Source organism: Rhinolophus sinicus, linkage group LG14 (genome assembly GCF_036562045.2).
Source record: "Rhinolophus sinicus isolate RSC01 linkage group LG14, ASM3656204v1, whole genome shotgun sequence".
Lineage (NCBI taxonomy): Eukaryota > Metazoa > Chordata > Mammalia > Chiroptera > Rhinolophidae > Rhinolophus > Rhinolophus sinicus.
Genome location: NC_133763.1, coordinates 25,808,623 through 25,821,281, shown reverse-complemented (window position 1 = coordinate 25,821,281; position 12,659 = coordinate 25,808,623). Strand labels below are relative to the sequence as shown.

At 33.4% G+C, this 12,659-nt stretch overlaps 1 protein-coding gene across 10 annotated transcripts in view; it reads left to right on the top strand.

Moving 5' to 3' along the window:
- The window catches only part of SNTG1 (syntrophin gamma 1), an 813,791-nt gene that overhangs the window by 684,149 nt on the left and 116,983 nt on the right, over window positions 1-12,659 (top strand). For all 10 annotated transcript variants that reach the window (XM_074318426.1, XM_074318425.1, XM_019712572.2 and 7 more), the window contains one exon: window positions 8,829-8,867. In XM_074318426.1, the coding sequence (XP_074174527.1) occupies window positions 8,829-8,867 (39 nt within the window). The remainder of the gene's footprint in view (window positions 1-8,828; window positions 8,868-12,659) is intronic.

Sequence of the window (12,659 nt, the reverse complement as noted above, 5' to 3'; positions counted from 1 at the left end):
TGAAGCTAGTTTTATGTCCCAACACATGGTCTATCCTTGAGAATGCTCCATGTACACTAGAAAAGAATGTATAGTCTGATGTTCTATAATGAAGTGCTCTATAAATGTCAATTATGTCCATTTCATCTAATGTTGCATTTAGGGCTGATATTTCTTTATTTATTTTCTGTTTGAATAATCTATCCATAACTGTCAATGATGTATTTATGTCCCCTACTAGATTTGTGTTTTGGTCAAATTCTCACTTTAGTTCTGTTAGTAGTTGCTTTGTATATTTTGGTGCTCCCTGATTGAGAACGTAAATATTGATGACTGTTATGTCTTCTTGTTGTATAGTCTCCTTTATCATTATAAATTGTCCATATTTGTCTCTTTTTACCGGTTTTATCATATAGTTTGTTTCATATGTTATCGTTATAGTAACACCTGCTTTTCTCTGAATACTATTTGCTTTGAATGCGAATTTCCACCCTTTTACTTGGAGTCTACATTTGTCCTCATAGCTGAGATATGTCTCTTGGAGGCAGCATATGGTTGAATTTAGTTTTTGATCCAATCTGCTACTCTGTCCCTGTTTATTGATGAGTTCAGTCCACTTATATTTAAGGTGATTATTGATATATGAGGATTTCCTATCACTATATCTTTGATATTCTTGTAGAATGGTGTCTCCGTTGTTTCTTTGCCTTGACTAACATTTTCACGCAGCTTTTTCAGCACTTCCAAATACTAAACTTGGTTAACTGTTTGTCCAGTTGGTACAAATTCATAATGAATAATCCCTCTGATATCAAAAAAGGTTAGCAACATTGTTGCCACAAGTTCGCAAACTTAATTGTCAGACCTCATATATCTATTTTCTTCATCAGGTTAAGAAAATTTTTAGTTATTATTTGTTCAAATAGGTTCTCAATCTCTTGCTTTCTCTCTTCTCCTTCTGATACTACTATGATGCAAATGTTATTATATTGGATGTTTCAGAGGTCTGTTAAACTATCTTCTTTTTTATAAAAAGTCTTTTTTCCGTTTACTTTTCTGATTGGGCGTTTTCTGCTGTCTTTTCTTCCAAATTGCTGATTCGATCCTCTGCTTCATCTAGTCTGCTGGTGCGTCCTTTTAGCGCACTACTCATTTCAGTTACTTTATTCTTCAGTTCTGACTGTTTTCTACGTCTTTTTTTTTTTTTAATGCTTGCTATCTCTTTGTTGACATACTCACTAAATTCTTTGAACATCCTTATAACCAGTGTTTTGAACTCTGTCTCTAGTAGGATACTTGCCTTTATTTCATTTAGTTCTTTTTCTCGAGTTTTCTTATGTTCATTCATTTGAGATATATTTCCTCTTTTCCTCATCTTGGCACTTCTGTATATTTCTATGTATTAGGTAGACCTGCTACATCTCTCAGTTTTGAAGTGTGACCTTATATAGTACTGGCCCTGTTCGGCCCTGGCACAGTCTCCCTGTTCACCTGTGCCAAGTGCTCCAGGATTGTCCCTGGTGTGTGCTGTGTGTGCCCTCCTGTTATAGTTGAGTCTTGATTGCTATTGACATTTCAGTGGGTGGGGTTTGTCCTAAGGCTGACTTGCTGTGGTGTCTGGCCATGTCCACAGCTTATGGGCTGCTATACAGGGTGCTTACCACATGCAGCAGGATTTGTTCCAGTGGGCTCTGTTGCTTGAGTGTGCCACTTGTGGGGCAATTGGGTGGTGTTATGCTGTGGTCTGAAGCCAACCTCCAAGTATGTTGGGTCTGGGGCCTCTTTAGAAGAGCTTTGTTGTAGGCCTAGGCCACCCACTGCCTGTGATCATCTGGAGACTACCTGAGAGGAGGTACAGTGATCCATGGTTGGTCACTGCCTGTGCTGAATCTGGATGTGCAAGAGAGAGGCCATGCTGAGGATGGTTGCTACCAGTATCCATCTAGTGTAGCTGTGCAAAAAGCCAGGACACCCTGTGGTCTGCTGTCTGTTGGTGAATCCCTACTGTTTCCAAAGCCAGATGTGGGGGCTCCTCTTCCCACTACCATTACTCTTGGCTGGGGAGCCTCTTGTAGGGCTGGGGTCCCTTTCTCCTTTGTGGGTAACCTCTGTAGCTGAGATATCCCTCCCAATTTTCATCTTCCACACAGAGATTTGGGGCCTATGTGTTTCACATCTCTGCCCCTCATATCAGTCTCAATGTGGCTTTTTCTTTATATCCTCAATTATAACTTCTGTTCAGCTAGACTTCAGATAGTTCTCCAGGTTGATTGTTCTATAATTTAGTTGTAATGCTGATGTGTTCACTGGATGAGGCAAACACAGCATTTATCTACTCTGCCATCTTTGATCTCCCTTTATAAATGTATTTTATTATTAAGATATATTATTTATAGTTTAACGTTTTATTACATATAATAAATTAAACAAGCTCACTCATATGACATAATGTTTTATTTTAAAAATAAATTTCTATTGTCAATGTTTTAAATATTTTATCTTATTAAGCTATTTTATCAATATTAGTTGTTAAGATTACAAAATAAGTAATTTTCAGAACAAATGATATCTAGTATTTTCTACACACAGAGTTTATTCATAATTTAGGTTTCCTAGACTATGCTTGTAAGTTTTAAAGGAGGTATACTGTTTCCAATTTATAAACAGTAGGATATTCTACCTCTTTCACATCTGAGAAAGCTTTAATTGATTTATTATCCATGTAACTGTGGGCATGCCTACAAATGATTGAGAGTGGGGAGGCTAATAGCAGGCAATCTCCAGTCTGCCATAGGGTCTGCAGCCAGCCTGATTCACACATAGTTGTCATCCACTTGACATGTGAGTGTGCAAATCCTAACCTAGAGTTTGCAAGAAAACAGACAGGCACTTGCAAAGTGTAGTGGAGGGAAAACATCTCTGCTCAGCATTCCTTAAAAAAACCCTCATTCTCTTCAAATTGTTACTGGTGCCCTAGGTTCTTGAGGTCTCCAAAGATGGAAATCAAGTGAGATCACCACAGAAAAGTTCAGGCAAGAGGAAAAGATTTATTAAGCTTGTGTACAACAGAGCCAACACCAAGAAAGGAAAGGTTCTGGTAGCTCCCTGAGAAAAGTTGGGACAGGGTTTTAAAGGGAACTAGGTGGGGTAAAAGCTATGTTCAGGCCTATAAAGGTGGAGGTTTCTTGGCACCTGGGAAGTGCGTCCACTTGCTGCTTCATGCATCGCATGTCTCATTTGCATTGGAAATCTCCACCCCTGAGCATGATGTTTAGTATTTAAATTAGGGAAAGTTCACCTTAGGGACACTCTTGGGCCTTACTGTGCATGTGCAGTAATAGGGAAAATCATTTGTTGATGGTATGTGGATGGTCAGACTGAATCTGAGTTTTTTCAAGATTTGTGTTCGATAAGCCACAAGCCCAGAGAACATTTGGGTGGATGAGTGAGGGACATAGGTTTATTGAGACTTACAGACTGGAGAGAGTCTCTGGTGGTGACCGACCTGAGAGGCAAAGAAGAAGCAAGGTTATACAGGTAGAGCTAAACAAAGAGCATTTTGTGGGAGAAATCATCTGGCAGGCCCTGCAGGCATGCTTTCACATACACAGCATGCCCAAGGAGGCAGGAGACCTTGACTATTAGTTTATGAGATTGGACAATTAAGTTTGTGAACTCATCCTAGAAAAAGTGCTACATACCTCATTGCTGAATGGTCACCTTTGACTATGGTCACCTTTGAATTACTCCCCTTGGGAAGCTATGCACCAATTCCATTGCTTAGTCCATGCTTCAAAGCAATTTTGCAACTCTTTTTCTGGAATGGTCATCAGATCTGTCGTCATATTGCCCTTGATGTCCTGAATGTCATCAAAATGTCTTTCTTTCAATATTTCCTTAATCTTCGAGTAGAAAGAAGTCATTGGGGGCAAAATCAGGTGAGTAGGGAGGGTGTTCCAATACAGTTATTTGTTTACTGGCTAAAAACTCTCTCACGGACAGTGCCCTGTGAGCTGGAGCATTGTCATGATGAATTGTTGGCAAAAAGTTCAGGTCGTCTAACTTTTCATGCAGCCTATTCAGCACTTCCCAATAGTAAACTTGGTTAACTATTTGTCCAGTTGGTAAAAGTTCATAATGAATGATTCCTCTCATATCAAAAAAGGTTAGCAACACCATTGCAACAAGTTCGCGCACTTAACTGTCAGATCTCATATATGACTGTGGGCTAGGTCCCTGCAGTGGATCTTTTTGGTTTGCCTCTCAAGTCTCCTTGATGCTGATGCGTGGTACTCTAGGGCAGATATGAACTTATCAGGCTCCAGTAGCTGACCTTTCTGACCAACAGGAGGAAGTCACCTTCCGGTCTCAAAATAAAATCCACACTTCTTTTATATTAATAATAATTGTCACTTATTGAGGTCTACCTTCATGACATTTGTTTTTCCATTTAATTTTCCAACAAATACAAGCAGTTAATGTAATTATCGACGTTTTACAAAGAAAGAGAATTAGACAACAGGGTAATCAATAACTTGCTTAGAATATTTAATAACAGCTACAGTTAGAATTCAAACTCAGGTTTCCCTGACTATGCCATTATCCATCTCCATTGTAGCTCCTGCATTCAACTTTTATTCCCCACTGTAGCCATTTTGGACCATTTGGACTCTGTAGGCTTACATCATTATGTTATTGTCTCTGCATGGGATGTCTTTCATTTCCATGTTCCACCACTTAGCACCATGACTCACACTTGGTAGAAGATCATTAAAAGGATTTTAGAAACGAATGAATAGTAGTCTACCCCCTTCTCACTTAATTTATCAAATATATACAGAAATGTGTGTGTGCACGTACACATACATACATACAATTACTGTGGCCTGAGGGTTGTTAAATATGTCACGAATGACTTAAAACTTCATGTAGAGAGGGAAAACATAAAAGGGATTCTCCTTAAAACGTCTTATTCTGGGCTTTGTGTTGAAGGTATTTTATGTATAGTGAGACAGCTTTTTTAAGAAAATAAGGCTTGCACTAATTTATTATTTTTTAATTATCCAAGTAATATTGTTTTAAAATAATAAGGAGAAAATGCAGAGCACCAAAGGAAAAAATTATGCTATAATTCCCAAACCAAAAATAAAATTAACATTTTTTATAATTGTCAAAAACTTTGTTGTACACAAATACATATATGTCTATTTATATGTGTGTATTTGACATACAAAAATAAATGGTTCATACATGCATACATTAATCTAAAAGAATAAGTGTTTGATTATGCATAATTTACCAATCTACATGTGTTTATATCAAATTTTTAAAATAATTGCTTAAAACACGGTTTTTGAATGGGAGCATTTTATAAGCCTTGTTTCTTATCAGTCAATAAATAATATACCATGAACATTAGGGATGACTACACAGTATTCTAATGTTTTGGACTTATCGATCATTGTTTAATACTATAAATAATTCAGTATATGCTTGAAGGGAACTAAAATTTTGCCACCCTGAAGCTGCTTTTTGGGATATTGATTTTTAAGCTTTTACAAAAAATAATTCTCAAAAAGAACCCTTAACCCTTTCCCCTTTCCTGCCCAAGAGATTCAGAGAGAGAAATCTTCTCAGGAAGGAATGTTAGAATGCTGCCTTAGGATAATTTGAAGTAAGTATGTTAAATAAGAGGACATCAGACAGGTACCTGTTAGTCAGATACCCTGTGTCTCTTTGTTTCTAAGTTGCCTGGCAAGAATTTAGAGTGTGCATTCCACTCTTCTTTAAGTACCCATTCTCATTTCTACAATCTAATACCCCAGTAGTCCCCTTCACTTTCTCCTTTGTCCAAAAATGTCTTATATGGCCAATATTGCCTCACTGTGTTTGGAATTTTCATGCATATATGAATCCCCCATGTGCACACATTAAAACATTTGATTTTTCTCCTGTTAATTTGATTATTAGCCCAGCTAGAAGAACTTAGAAGGTGGGTGAACAAGTATTAATTTTTTTAGCCCCCATATGCTGTATATAAATCTTAACAGCAGTACACTTTATATTCAATTTTTGTTCTCTGTGGGAGTGTAAAATACTATTAGAATGTTTAAAATGAACTCTTAAAATTTTTCAGATGTGAGGCTTTCACATTTTTTTATATTGTCTTATTTTAAAATGTTAATATTATAACAAGAAAATGGAATATTTTATATTGCTCTACTCTACTTGCTGTAGGAATAATTGAAATTATCTTTAGAGTGGATTACGGTGTGTAAATGGGTTCAAAATCTTAACAGTTAGTTATATTTTGTGTCTAAAACTCCACAACAAAAACCTGAATTGATTTACTTTACTTGCTGCCAAAATGGGGCACTAGATGGGACATTTTCCTGTGCCATAGAACCAGCCTCACCCTCTGATTAGCAACCTTCCACTTCTTTATGCTTAGTACTTAGGTTATTTAATTTTTTGTCTAATTAAAACATGAAGAAGTATATGCAGATTATTTTATACAAAACACAATTAAAATATGTATATTTTACTAGAAATAACTTTCTAAAAGTTCATGCCATTGCCAACTAAATTTATTAATACTAAAGGTAGCAGTTTTCAAATATTTAAATATTTTTATTCAGATTCCTAGGTTAAGATAAATTGTTAAAAATATGGTATGAAGAATTTATAAAGAAGCATGAAGTCATAAGTTTATGATGGTATAATTTGAAAAAAGGAACATAATTTATTAGTATTTACAATTTAAAAAACATTAATTCTTCAATAATTGACTTAATATTAAGGTCTTATTCTGTTTTATTTTTATTAATATATTGTATTTGTTGCATGTTAGGAAAACAATCTAGAAGTAACTTCTAAGGTCCATTTCATGATTTTCCAGACATTTTTTATTTCTTTACATACCATTTTTTAAAAGATTCTATTCTTGTTTGTATATCTCACTAAATATTTTGTGATACTAACTCTCTAATCATTAAAATACCCTTTCTTTACTTTTCCTATATTCTAATTGTTGTCAATCTATGTTGCTTCTACATTCTTGGCAGTTTGGGGAGAGTGGTGGAAAATATACCATGCATTTTATTTTATATAGAAGTAATAGTATAAAATAAATGTATTTAAAAAACAGATGGTAAGATTCATATGTTACTAAGTTGATCTATGAGAACAGTCAGGATATACTAAGGATACCTATAACAAAACAACAACAAATACAATATGCTAGCTTTACACAGGTAAATAAACCTGATGGTCTAGTAAATACTGTAATGGGAAAAGAAATTGTACTACTACAGAAAAAAGCATGTGAATTCCACAAACACTACTGAATGTGGGTTAGTAGAAAAAGATTTCTGCGATCCACATGTATTTTACTCTCAACCACTATTTTCCATCAAGGAATGCTTCTCTACATAATTTTCAGCTTTCCAAAACAGATTATTCAGACTTTTTTTTTCAGATCAAAAAACCAAAACTACAAAGTTAGATAGCATACACTTGAACACAGGTCCACAAAAATATTTTTATTTAATTGATTTTTTATAATAATTAATAAGACCTAACAAGAAGCATAATTCCACAAAGTATTCAATACAGGCTTTTTGACTGATTTATAACAAATGTATAAGGATCTGCTCTTTCTGTCTACATCTCCAAACTATCCTCATTTTAGCTGAAGGCACCAGTAGTTTTAGAGATTTGCTTAGCTGATTCCTCACCAGAGCAAAACTACTTTGAAGTAATTATTGTAATGTAAGAGAGACATTTTTTTCTTTTACATGACCCTGCTGAAATCATATAAATCTTCTCAAATTTCTTTTCTATTTTAAAAGAGAAATACCTTGCTAGAAAATCTGGTCTTGCTTGTAGGTGATTTATTTGATGATTCTCCAATTTCATCCACCATATCCATTAAATTTCCTATGATTTAACATTTATCAGCAAGACAAGGGAACTAAAATTTAAAACGGAAAAAATAAAGTAATAAATAAAACATTTTATAAATGAAAATAGGCTGCATTAGTAGGATATAAGGTTAAACCATACAGAGTTAGCGTTCTTTAAGTTTATCTAAAAAAGAAAGAAAAATCATAATTGTTTTGATTAGTACAAATGCTGTTGAACAAAGACTTTGTGTAGTGTACAATCATTTATCTAAATCTCACACTCATTTTCACTGGGTTTTTTAAGTTTTTTAACATAACTTATGATGGAGGAAATTCTTTCTCTGAAGATTTATTTTAAATTCTTATAAATGTCACTCATTTGTCTTGAAGTAAATGTTATACTTTATTTGGGATTCTCACTGAAAATATTTTAACACATATTTTATCCTTTAGTATTTGAATATCCCATTTCCTTTGTTCTCTTAAGTGTGAAAGCACCTTGAAAATAATATGATTTCAAAGTAAAAAAAAAAAAAATACAAAACTACAGATGTTAATCTCTATATTCTTAGTAGATAGTTATTTAACGTGTACAAAAGACACAGTCTTTTGGTTTCTCATAAACAACAAAATAAATTAGATGGAAATCTCTTAAAAAATCAACAAAATCTTTTTCTTTTTGTATATAACTTACTACTTCAGATGAGCTGGTTTCTTCTCCTGAAGTGATATCATGGTATTCATTAAAAAAATGTTTTCATATGAAATATGGGATAATTTTGGTAAAAAAAATTTACTTTTATAACTTTTATAATTGTTGTTTGATATGCAATTATTTTAGTATGCCAATAGTAAGTACTCACTAGAAACAGATTCTCATAAAATTCCAAGAATCTTGTGTCACCTTATCTTTGTTCTCACTTTTATTATTTATTTACATTGCAGATTAAAAAAATCAACAGAAACTTCCCTGTAAACCAGCAGGTAAGATGGAAGAATACTTAGAAAGTCAAATTATGTATTTCTTTCATTTTATTTATTACAGAAGATAATCTTGATTGCATTTCATTTTTATGTGGAAATAGTTGGTACTATCATTTGCTATCTTCAGGAAAATACGTAGTTTATTAGATTTCTTTCATAGTATATGTCTGTTTCATTATATTAAAAAGCAGTTTTAAAAATCTTTTATCTAAGTAAACTAATTATACAAATATATTATATGTATTTAAATACAATGTTAAAGAACTTGGAAAGCTATTTACATGAGAATTTTACTGTATCAACATTTGGGAGAGCTTTATTAAATTGATCTAAAAGTTAAAGGAAATTTTCAAAATTTGCTGACTGTTTTTCAAATGAGTCTAAATTGAGGCATTGAATGAAGATAACGTCTAATTAATCAAGCAAAGATTTTAGTTGACATAAAATTAATAGTTGGTTATAGTAAATAACTGATACCCCTTATAACTTTATTATGCTAAAATCAAGTTTTGTGTTACTTTTATAAACAAAATAACATTAATTTGAGTAGGAAAAGTATGTGAAGGCTCAGTGTTTTGTCTCATGCATGTACTTGGTATACAGGATTTGTGTGATGGTGCAACTGCATCGGCAAGGCGTAAACTTCTTACCCTTGACATCAACCTCAGTTTGCAACCACTAATCAAAATTAAATGTCTAAGGTATCTATTCATAAATGGTATACCAATCACAAATTAATTTCAATGGTAAAAATTGCCTTCAGTTTATAAAAACTAGGTTATTTTCTTAACTATACCTCAGTTCCCTCATCTGTTTGTATAAGCACAACTAATAAGTTTGTTTTTAGGATTAAATGGTATCACATGTAAAGTTCTCAATATACACTATTATTATCGATAATGTGTTAAATTTTTAGACTTGTTCTTTGGAATACAAAATATATGTTCTTGTATAAATTATATTATTAATTATGCCACTAGCCCTGACTAGCACGCAAAGCCATGTGTGACTGAAATATTAGTGAGAACAGCTCGGCAGAACTCAGCATGTCTACAATTCTCAGAACTATGTATTTCCAGCCCTAGGCATCCCATGCCTCCTAAATTCAGGACCTCATGCTTGAGACAGGTTGATGTTTTGCATAGATGCAGAGGTTGGAGAGATATATGTGTCTTATCACATTCCTCAGCAAGCTGTGGTTATATTTGAGGCCCTTGTTTGCAATGCTAAGACCAGATCTTTTGCCTAGAGCTTCTGATTCAATAGCTCTATGACGAAACATGAAAAACTACCTTTGCATCTCTCATCCCATCCCAGGTAATTCTGATGCTGGTGGTACAAGGTGACATCTTGGGAAAAACAGTTTAACAATTTCATAGGGTTTCAGTAAAGGGAAAAGAAATTACTAATGAGAAATTAATCAAATGGAAAGAAACATCAGCAATGGAGTAAGGTTGTAATGTCCATCAGAAACCTAGGTTGTTTTATTGCCAAATGTATAGAAATGTAGATCAACTTATTTGGGGAATTCTTGCCAAAAATATAAATGATAAACCTTTTTGAAGAATGACTCTAATATCTGTGTTAGTACCCTTCTTTGCCCTTTCTAACCTCAACGTGTGAAGAATTAATAATTAGTGTAATTTATATTAAATGTGAATCTTTCAAAACATGTGAAGAATTAATAATTAGTGTAATTTATATTAAGTGTGAATGTTTCAAATGTTAATGTTTCACAACTATTCTTTTGTTACATACATAATGATGTTGAATTTTTAAAATTAATTTTTATTTAAGTATAGTTGGTATATAATCTTATATTTATTATATCAGTTTCAGGTGTACAATATAGTGATTTGACATTTTTATACCTTACAATTTGTTTATCGCACTAATTCTAGTGATCATCTGTCACCATGCAAACTTATCATAATATTATTGACTATATTCCCCTTGCCCTTTTCCCCATCCACCCACTCCCTTGCTTCTGATAACCATCTCTTTGATTTTTATTTCTATGAGTCTGTTTTTGTTTTCTTTTGTTTTCAGATTGTACATATAAAGGAAACCATACTGTGTTTGTCTTTCTCTGCCTGACTTATTTAACTTAACATAATACCCTCTAGATCCATCCATGTTGTCACAAATGGCAAGATTTTATTATTTTTTATTGACGCAGAATATTCCATTGTATATATACATATAACCACTTCTTTATCCATTCATCTATTGACGGACACCTAGATTGTTTCCATATCTTGGCTATTGTAATTAATGCAGCAATTAACATAAGGGTGCATATGTCTTTTTGAATTAGCGTTTTCCTTTTCTTTGGTTAAATACCCAAAACTGGAATTGCTGGTTCATATGGTCTATACATCTTTTAGGTTTGTTTTTTTATTTTATTTTTAGAATCTCCATAGAATTTTCCATAGAGGCTGCACCAGTTTGCAATTCCACCAACAGTGCACAAGTGTTTCCTTTCTCCACATTGTCACCAACACATATTATTTGTTGACTTTTTGATAATAGCCATTCTGACTAGTGTGAGGTATCTCACTGTAGTTTTGATTTGCATTTTCCTGACAATTAATGATACTGACCATCTTTCGTATGTCTGTTAACCATCTGTATGTCTTTGGAGAAATGTCTTTTCATGCCCTCTGCCCATTTTTCAATTGGATTTTTTGTTTGTATTGAGTCATATGAGTTTCTTGTATATTTTGAATATCAGCCCCTTATCAGGTATGTCATTAGCAAATATATTCTCCCATTCAGTGGGTTGACTTTTTGTTTTACTCAAGGTTTCTTTTGCTGTGCAGAAGATTTTTAGTTCCATGTAGTCCCATGTGTTTATTTTCGCTTTTGTTTCCTTGCTCAAGGGGACTTATCCAAAAAGATATTACTCAGATTGATGTCAAAAGTTTACTACCTATGTTTTCTTCTAGGAGTTTTATGGTGTCAGACCTGACATTTGTCTTTAACGCATTTTGAGTTTATTTTTGTATATGATATGAGTGTTTCATTTTTTTTGCATGTATCTGTTCAGTTTTTTTAACACCACTTATTGAAGAGACTGTCTTTCCTCCAGGGAATATTTTTTACCTCCTTTGTCGTAGACCATGTAAGGAAGGGTTTATTTCTGGTCTCTCTATGCTGTTCCATTGATCTATGTGTCTGTTTTTGTGCCAGTACCATATTGTTTTGATTACTATAGCCTTGTAGAATAGTTTGAGATCAGAGAGCCTGATAACTACAACTTTGCTCTTTTTTCTCAAGAATGGATTGGCTAATCAGGGTCTTTAGTGGTTCCATATAAATTTTAGGATTATTTGATATAGTTCTGAGAAGAAAGACATTGGTATTTTGATAGGAATTGCATTGAATCTATAAATTGCTTTGGGTAGTATGGTTATTTTAACTATATTAATCTTTCTAATCCATGAACATGATATATCCTTTCATTTATTTGTGTCCTCTTCAATTCCTTTCTTCAGTGTCTCACAGTTTTCAGAGTACATGTCTTTCACCTGCTTGGTTAAGTTTATTCCTAGGTGTTTATTCTTTTTGATGCAATTGTGAATGGGATTGTTTTCTTCATTTTTCCTTTTGATTGCTCGTTATTAGTGAACAAGAATGCGACAGATTTCTGTATATTAATTTTGTTTCCCACTACTTTATTGAATTATTTGATTCATTCTATTAATTTTTTTGGTGGATTCTTTAGGGTTTTCTATATATATACTAACATGTCACTTGTAAATAGTGACAGTTTTACTTCGTCCTCTCCTA